The sequence below is a fragment of the Etheostoma spectabile genome, chromosome 9 (assembly GCF_008692095.1).
Source record: "Etheostoma spectabile isolate EspeVRDwgs_2016 chromosome 9, UIUC_Espe_1.0, whole genome shotgun sequence".
In the NCBI taxonomy this organism is placed as follows: domain Eukaryota; kingdom Metazoa; phylum Chordata; class Actinopteri; order Perciformes; family Percidae; genus Etheostoma; species Etheostoma spectabile.
Window position 1 is genome coordinate 7,180,125 of NC_045741.1, and position 9,650 is coordinate 7,189,774.

Genomic DNA, 9,650 nt, shown 5'->3' on the forward strand with positions numbered 1-9,650 from the left:
AAAAAAAAGCTTAAAAAAATGCCAAAAACGCCACCAAATGCTAAATGTAAAACATAAAAACCGCTACAAACGCCAAGCACTAACTCAATTCTTGATTGGTCAACGGCACATTCAAATCCTTTAAGCATTCTCTGACGTGGCCAGGAGAATGATAACGTTATAACGTTAAATACGTGATCGTGGGTTGTTATAGTTACTTGTCAATAGGCCTGCACAATTAATTGTTATAAAATTGCAATCTTGATTCACCCTGTACTCTGTAAATAATTTTGATTTCTTTTTTTAATCTTTTTTTTTTTTTTTAATGAATTGGATTCTCCTTTAATTTTACGAGGCAACTGCATCACAAACGCCACTACTTTCTTCCGTGAGTTTTAACCGTAGACTGTATAAATGCTCTCCCTTCTCCCCACTGAATCCTCTATTTACAGGCTTTTGGTGCGGCTCCATGTGCTAAAGGTGCCAAAAACAAATCTATGTTTGGTACTGCCAATTTGTTTGGTTTTGTCACGGTTCATGTGTGCCATAAACATTACACTTTGTGAGAACAAAATCATGGCAGGGAATCGTGATATCAATTCTAAGGTAAAAAAAATCATGATTCATATTTTTCCCCAAATCGTGCAGGCCTACTTGCCGACGTGGCGTTTTATTTGACCCGGGACATGTGGCAACTCTTACTGTTGAACCCTGTAATTTCATGATGATTCTTGTCAACTACGAGTGACTGGGTGCAGTCTGCTACCCTGACCTCTTGGAGGGCTCCTTGGTTCGGGCTCTCTTGGCCGAGGCGGTGGCGGTGCTGCTGGCGCTCCGTTTGGCTCGTTGGCGGTGCTGCAGCTTGCAGCGGGCTCCCCGAGGGCAGGATGCCGTCTTAGAGAAGTCTGGACACACCAGAGTGTGTTTCTTCTTACACTGGTGGTCAGAGACACGGGAATACATGAAGAATGTAAGGCTGGAGGTCACTTACTGCTCTTCATGGAGCTACCCAGGCTGGGTTTATGGCGGTTAAGTGCTCTGAGGCCATTTTTACAGGACAAGGTGCTAGCAACAGAAGAAAACTCATGACCATGGCTTTCTCCAAAACAACAAACACATTAAAAATTGTTTAAAGTGCCCATATTATGAAAAATACTCTGAATGTCCTTCCTGGACAAAATCTGCACGGCTTTCTACGTCACTAGCCGAGACGAGGTAACTAAGCGTAGCATCCTAGCACGTTCTCATTGGCAAAACACTGCTCCACACACACTAGTTCACCATAATCTCCAAAAGAACTACTTCCTGTCCCTGTTCTACTTCCTGTCCCTGTTCTGCAGGTATTCCACAAGTGTCCCTCGTTTAGAAGAAGTCTCCCAGCTGATCCTGCCTTGGACTGACCAAAGTTGAAGAAAGAGTTGTCTAACTGATGGGATCTTACCGAGCTACTGAGCATGTGCAACTCCCAACAAAGATAGTAAAGAAGTGAGATGTCTCACTCTGTAGCTAAAACAACTGAGATGTCTCACTCTGGAGCTAAAATAGAGACCTAAACACACAGAGTGAAAAGAGGATCTGCAGCAATGTGCTGTACAACAACAATATGGTGTTTTTTGAAAACGAAACCAAGTAAACCCATTCTGGTACAACCTCAAAATACAATTATGAACCTGAAAATGAGCAGAATATGGGCACTTTAAACCTAATAGGACACTCTAGATTGGGCAACGCTCTTTCTTGTATTCCCTCAAAGAGATGAAACCTTTTTGTTTGTCTTGAGTAGTGCTCTAATGAGCTCACCACACAAACTTAAGGAGTTGTGTGGCAGCATTTCAAATAAGCAAAGGAGGACATACCCTGATTACGTACAGTACTTTATATTTTGTCTCGTTATTCCATCCACTCTTTTGTATTTAAGGACTTTCAAGAGACTCTCTTTCATCACCCTCTCCTTTGACAGCAAGTGTGGGTCAGAGTTAGCGTCATTCTGGCAAGCATTGTGTATATGAGAGCGAGCTTTCACATGCATGTTTGCAACAGAGTGTGTATGACAGTGTAAATTGGTCGCTTCATCCTCCACGAGATCCGATCCCTCCCACCTGTCAGAAAAGCTAATTATATTCACTCTGGGGTGCAGGCTGTGAGGAGTGTGTGTGTATGTGAAGGGGTGAGGAAAAAAGAGAGTGTATATCAGGGGGATGTGTGTGTGTGTGTGTGTGTGTGTGTGTGTGTGTGTGTGTGTAGGGATATTGAAATCGATTACCAGGAACACTAAGGACTATGGGTCTGCTCTCCCTGGAGCCCAGCAGCCCTGACTCGCTGCCATCAGAGCCCCTCTCATCGCCCTCACACCCATGTTCCTGCACCCCTGGGTGCCAGGGCAGCCCAGGGTCAGCTCGCTGCCAAATGTTTCTCTGGATCATCTTATAGGGCTGCGGTTTTGACACAACATTTTGCTCAACATATCGGATCTGCTGCAGGTGTCCAGTAATGTTGGTCGTCTTATATTTGGGGTCTGACATCACTGCTGATCCCAGGTCCAGGTCCACATAGGGACAAAATATAGACTAATATTCCTCATTTGTGTGGATTGTGTTGTGGACATGTCCACGTGATTTATCTCCAAATAATGTTTTAATCAAATATCATCATATCATAATTTCTCAGAGCTGACTATGTCTTCAGATAAAACTCTAAATTATATTTAACCACATTGGAGAAACTGGAACAGAGAATATTTTGCTTTTTTTACTGCTTGATGAACGACTTAAATTATGAATAAAGGATCCAAATTCTTTTGATCCACAATATGATCCAAAATACTTTTATTTAGCACAAAGTTTTCATCTCAACAAACAAACAAAAGCAAAAAGTACTTTATATTTCCCTCTGAATTCTTTAAAAAAAGTGACACTAGCTTTTTGATTTCCTATGGGGGGTTATAAATGACTTCCCTTTTGTGAAATAGACCCGTTACGCCTGCATTACATGAACATTTCTGGTCAACAGGCACACTGGCTGACCAATCCGACATTTTTAGGCACTTTTTTGATCACAGTCATGGCTGCAGACCTGCAAATGTTACTGTGTTTTTCTGTGAAAGACATCCTTTATTTAGATTGCAAGCTAATGTGTTCTTCTTAATATTATAATGATAAAGTTCACTTTCATTTTTGCATGGTTTTAATAAGTGATTTGATGTTGAAAACGTGTTTTTTCTGTTAATTTGATTGAATTCTTTTAAAAATCAATGTGTAGTCGTGGATTACAATTACAATCTCAGTATTGATCTTAATTATTATGATAACCCTATTAACCCTTTTAGCCATAACAGTGAGGCCATGCAGTCCATTGTTACATGTAACAACTAAACAATATTCCATGTAACTTTGCAAACCAAAACACATTGCAATATACCGTATAGCGATAACATGCTCATCATATGTATTCTTTCACATATCACTTTAGTCAAGACTACCTCTGAACCTACTGCTATGCACTAACCTAAAATGTTGACAAATTAAAACTTTGACTTCAGGAGAAAAGTGGCATGACGGGACAACAGGACTTAACAAAGCCGAAGCACTTTCAGTGTGAGAAACAGAAAGTGTATGAGAAATTGACTGTAAAGGCTTAGTCTACTCCCCGCAGCTCCATACATCCTCATTTTCATAAAGAGAGAGAAAGAGAGAGAGAGAGAGAGAGAGAGAGAGAGAGAGAGAGAGAGAGAGAGAGAGAGAGAGAGAGAGATGTGCTGGGAAATGGGAGGAAAAAGCTAAAGTGGACAGAACATCTTTATCCCACACCAAGTTACCAATTTTCCACTTGATTTAAGGAAAGCTGGGATGTCTCTGGGGCCTATTAGAGAGCTCTCTGCTGGGCCAAAACCAGGAGGAGTCAGCACATTTACCAAGAGACTAACAGAATGAGCAAAAGAAGCAAAAGAGAAAGAGAGAGAGAGGGAGAGAGAGGGAGGCCGGGAGGGAGGGTAGGAGTTGGACATCCCATGCATTTACATCTTGGGCATAAAGCCGACACTCACGTCTAGAGCAACTTAGAGTGAGTAGAACAGAACTCTAAATGAGCTCGGGTTGCTGGAGTATTAACACAGAGGGGGTAATGTTACGAAAATGAAAGTTCACACTGTTACTACTATCTTTGGTCGTGCTCGGACTGACATCAGCGCTGCATCAAAAAACATTGCAGCCTCCTCTTCTCATTTAGTCGAGATGAGAGCACGGTGTTGGAGTGGAGTGCAGTGGGGGTGGGACACAAATAGGTCCTTTGAAAATATTCAACATCACCCAGCAGCTTTTGCAGCAATGCAAAGCAACGTCATGGGGGAACGCACCATCAAGTTTGTGCAAGCAAATTCAGTTTGAACACTTTGTAACCAGAACTGTAAAATGGTTCCTGCATACTTCATAGTACTACTATGGCCGTTCATGTCGCATGCGACTCACTGCTGCCCGTTTTGAGCGTCTCTCTTCTAAGACAGATTTGTTGGCCTCCTGAGAGTCCCTGAGGCCGTTGTTAATTGCTGTGTGCCATTTGGATCTGTCACTTGCAAGTGTCTCCCAGTTGTCCAGGTTGATGGAGAATAGGTCCCTTAAGGTCCCTCTTGATGACGTCTTTAAACCGTAGGCGGGGGCAACCATGCATGCTTCATAAAGACATGAAAGATTAGTCTACTTACTGTAGCCCGGGACAACTGACTGTAGCCCAAGACAACTTACTGTAGCCCAAGACAAATTACTGTAGCCCGGGACAACTGACTGTAGCCCGGGACAACTGACTGTAGCCCAAGACAACTGACTGTAGCCCAAGACAACTGACTGTAGCCCGGGACAACTGACTGTAGCCCGGGACAACTGACTGTAGCCCGGGAACTTACTGTAGCCCGGGACAACTTACTGTAGCCCGGGACAACTTACTGTAGCCCGGGACAACTGACTGTAGCCCAAGACAACTTACTGTAGCCCAAGACAACTTACTGTAGCCCGGGACAACTGACTGTAGCCCGGGACAAGTGCAGGTTTGAGAGTACAGGAAGAAACACTTCTCTGTTGTGGTCTGTCGACCTGTCTTCTGTTTAAAGCGGACACTGAACATGTAAAAGAGAATGGAGCTACCACTATGTTTTGTAACTGCATGGCAGGAGTAACTCTCAGTAGTTATGTGGTGCCCGTGTGCATTTCCACAAGAGAGAGATTATAGGCCTAAATCTCCTAAAAATGTAAATGGCACTGTAAAGTTTAACAATAAAGAGAGACTGCTTTAAAAAGGGTAAAACCACAGATTAATTTGGCTAAATACTGTAGCCGATCAGAAAGCTCTCTAATTCCCACACTGACACTGTTTCAACATGCTGAATCAGTAGCCATTGGTACGAGCCAATAACACATGACTATAGCTAAACCTGCTAACACTATGGAAGACAGTTGGCCACAACCTCTCTGATGGCTGATTGTCGGCTTATTGTGTCAGGAACAAGGGATGAAAATGGACCTGATACAGGAGTTACATTTGAGGTAATGAAAGAAAAAAAAGGAGGAAATAATTAGAAATGTGTGGTGTGGAGTAAAGAAATGAGAGGGACCATTAAGAAGGCAGAGATGGATCCTGCGAGGTGGAGGATGAGTGTGAGACAAAAGCCAGGAGGAGGCAGGAGGAGGATGGAGGCGAGGAGCAGACTTAACCCCTGAGCTGCTGGAGTGTCTGCCTGCCTGGCCCATAGTGCCATCCTCAGCAGTTTCCCCATCTATAATTACTGCCTGCTATCCATCATAGAGCCACCAGAGCCTCACAGCACAGCGCCCCACACACACACACACACACACACACACACACACACACACACACACACACACACACACACACACACACACACACAAACAAACAACACACACACACACACACACACACACACACACACACACACACACACACACACACACACACACACACACACACACACAACCACACACACACACACACACACACACACACACACACACACACACACACACACACACACACACACACACAAAATCACAGACCTAAGCACTTCAACTAATAGAATAAATATTAATATCCCTTTTGTTTTCTATATCCTCATTTCCCCATACACTATTTAAATGAGGTCTGACAGTGTGAAAAAGCATCTGTTTCACACTCCACGCTCAAAAACAAGCTCAGAAAGGAGGAGACAAATGGAGGTAAAAACAACGGAAGGGGGAGCAAGGGAGGGTGCGCTTGAGGTGGATGCGGGGACAGTGTGTGTGTGTGTGTGTTTGTGTGTGTGCTGGGGGGACTTGGGTGTCCTCAGTAATGTGTAGGTGGCTCTCTGTTACCCATCAGGCCTGCAATGTGTCACTCATACACTACAGTTATGCCATTATGGACTGCCACCCCTTGCAGCTGTTGCTGCCTGTGTGCCCCTGTGTGTGTGTGTGTGTGTTTGTGGGGGTGGGGGGGGGGGGGGGGGGGGGGGGCCCTCAGTTTCACTTCAGTGGAACTGTATACATGTTGGACAATATAATTAAATGTTAAAATGAACCACACGGCTTAGACAGAAGAACTTTACAGTCAAGTAATGACGTCAACACAGTGCTGAATTAGAAAAGTGCAGAACTCTGCCAGGTGTTTCTGAGGGGGTGTGTGCGTGGGGAACAGGGAAATGCAGTACAGTGTAGTATAGTCTTGGTTTTCTTCAAGATGCATAGAATAGTGTAACTGTAATGTAAGTGAGCGGCAGTAGCTCAGCCCGTTGACCACGGGCGAGGAAAAGACAGGAAAAGACAGAGAGAATTAAAAGTGGAAGCTGACTTTATTTTGTGCTTTGTCATTCCTTGTCATTTTGTATTTTAGAAGACCTACAGTTGCAGACGTGACAGAGAGCATTATTAAAATGTGATGTCATCATAATGTGTCCTGTCTGGATGTGATAATCTGTTTTAATGTACCATTTCTAAGAGCAGGTATTTTGTACATGCAAACCAAAGACACATTTCTGCTTTTTTCTAACCCCAAAAAAGTTTTTAAGGTTAAAAGACGGTTTGTAGTTTGTAAAACAGTGTGTAAAACAATGTTCCCCAAAAACCCAATATGACATCTTCAAAGTATTTTTGTCCACAACTCAAAGAAATTGGGCCCTATTTCAACGATCTAACCACATGGCGTGAAGCGCCTGGCGCAGGTGCGTTTGTCAGTGTGACTTCTGCAATCATCATACATTCATATCACCCAAATTCTGTGTGCACTGCATATGGTTAACTGTGCAAGGGTAAAAAGTTTTCATCAACATCTACAACCCCTTGATGATGCGTTGCTTGCAAAATGTCCTTCGTCAACACATTATATATTGTCAAAAAACAATAAACCTGAAAAGTAGCCATTGAAATAAAGTGCTTGATTTGTAATTTAAGCATGCCATGGTGCTAGGGGGTGGAGGGGCAGTGCAGTCTGCAACACAGAGCTGCCCGTGGACGCCTGTCTGTAAATAATGTCGGCAAACGCAGCAGCCGAGGGGATAGATAGAAGATAGAAGTAATTGACAACTAATTGATTAATCAATTAATCTTTGCGGCTCTATTCTTGTTTTCATGGTCGTTGCTTTGGCTGGATAAAAGAGTGCTCACACAGTATGGTCACAAGGAGCCTGCCTCAGATTGAATGTCTGTGGTGTGTTTGTGTGGTACCTTCTCTCCCTCAGGACAGTAGCCTTTGACAAAGTCCTCACACACTTCAGCGTTGCGGGACACGTAGACATGACTGTAGGGACAGTCGCTGTTGTTACAGATCCCCTTCAGGAAGTAGGAACATACCGGCATCTAGAGAGTCAGACACAAATATGGAAGCCATCTAAACATCAGACACTGTTCATAGCACTTGACAAAGACAGGGTGAAAACATTTAATAAATTCTACAATATGAACCATTTAACCCTCCTGTTGTCCTGGGGTCAAATTTGATCCCTTTAAAAAATGTCTATATCTGAAATATGGGTTTCTTTCTAACCAAATTACCACAAAGAAATGGCTGTTTGCAAACACAATTGATCACTTCCATTCCTGACTAAACTCATCTGTATGTTCCTTTTGATCTTAACTATTAGTCAAAATAATTCCTAATTTCTGCTTTTTAATTCAAATATTATATAGAAATATATAGAATAAATGAGGGTTATTGACCATGAATTCCAAAAAGTACTGTAAAACTAGTATTATTGAAAAAAAAGTCTGAAAAAAGGACAAAAATTATCAAATCTTTGTCCGTTTTTGAGCCGGGAGGACAACACAAGGGTTAATCAGAACATACAGAGCCCTACATGGGGGATTTGAATATATAATTCCCTTTTTTATATCAAAATATATTGATTAATCTGGTTTGTGTTAGAAGGGTTGAAGCTGCCCAAAACTTTGTGATTATTGGCTAAATGTCCAAAAAGAGATTGAATTGATTTTGGGTATCAATTTGAATCGAGCACTTTTGTTCCTTGGCATTCTTCCTGAAAACATATCAGAGAATAAATTGGGATTTGCAGCTGACAGGAAAAAAAAAAGTCTGCTGGTTACAACCCCAGCTAATTATAATTAATAATATAATATTGGGCAATAAAAAGAAACGGCAAAAATGTGTGTTGTCATGGAGGAGAGGACACCAATACACCAGATAAAAGCATTGTTTCTGTTTCCTTTACAAATTGTATTTTCCATTTTGTTTCTGTTCTCCATTAAGATCGCCTCCCCATGAGCCGTCCAATCAAAAAGAAACTAATGTAAAGAAAGAAAACAACACAGAGCAATTACGTGAGATTAAACCAGTTTGTTAACAGACGGTTCTAGGCATCAGACACGTCCCGTGTGCCAAGCCATCCGTCACACTGAGCAGTTAAATGACCTTAATTGCAGTTGACAGCGGCAGAGTGAAAGTGAATGTGTGTTGGGACAGCATGTATGCGGTGTGCGTGTGTGTGCGTGTGCAGAGAGATCTACTGTTCGGTGTGCGGGGGCGAGTCTTGTGGATGCCGGTCTAAATATACCTCAGAGGGAGTTCTGTGAAGAAAGATGGGGGGAGGCAGAGTGTGAGTGGGGGGGACTCCTTGTTGGGACGGGATCAGTTCTACCCAATTAACTGCCACAGAAATATTTATCCAGGCTGCAGCTCGTCCAGCTCTCGTGATGTGTTTATGTGCTCTGGATGTGTGCACAGCTTGGGCCAGTGGTGAAGGGAGGGGGAATGGGGCGGGGGGAATGCTAGGGCTCGGGGGTGTCTGGTTTCGAGATATTTGTGGTAGTGTGGGGGCAGGACGGTGGGGTGAAGGAATCAAAATTCGGGCTCACCTATCCACACTAGTGCCCGGATTAGGTTCAGAGGCCTGATGGGTGCACCCCACTCCACCCCCCCATAAAATCAACCCCACTTCTATCTCAAGACCCCATACAGTTCTGTTTAAGGGCTCCACATGTAATAAGAGCGGGAGTATCCTGTGGAGGGATGGGCCAAAGGTTTTGGGGTGAGGGGAGGCTGTTGGAGAGGTGGCATTACAAACAGACAGCTGGGCTCTCAGCACTTACAGGCAGCACTGTGACAACCAAAACAGGTGCAGGGCATTGTGTGTGTATGTTTGTGTGTGTGTGTGTGTGTGTGTGTGTGTGTGTGTGTGTGTG

The 9,650-nt window shown here is 43.3% G+C and overlaps 1 protein-coding gene across 2 annotated transcripts in view; it reads right to left on the minus strand.

Moving 5' to 3' along the window:
- Positions 1-9,650, minus strand: part of zc3h3 (zinc finger CCCH-type containing 3) — a 73,037-nt gene that overhangs the window by 8,425 nt on the left and 54,962 nt on the right. For both annotated transcript variants that reach the window (XM_032525376.1, XM_032525374.1), the window contains 2 exons: positions 7,680-7,811; positions 752-915 (listed from right to left, as the gene is read on the minus strand). In XM_032525376.1, the coding sequence (XP_032381267.1) occupies positions 752-915; positions 7,680-7,811 (296 nt within the window). The remainder of the gene's footprint in view (positions 1-751; positions 916-7,679; positions 7,812-9,650) is intronic.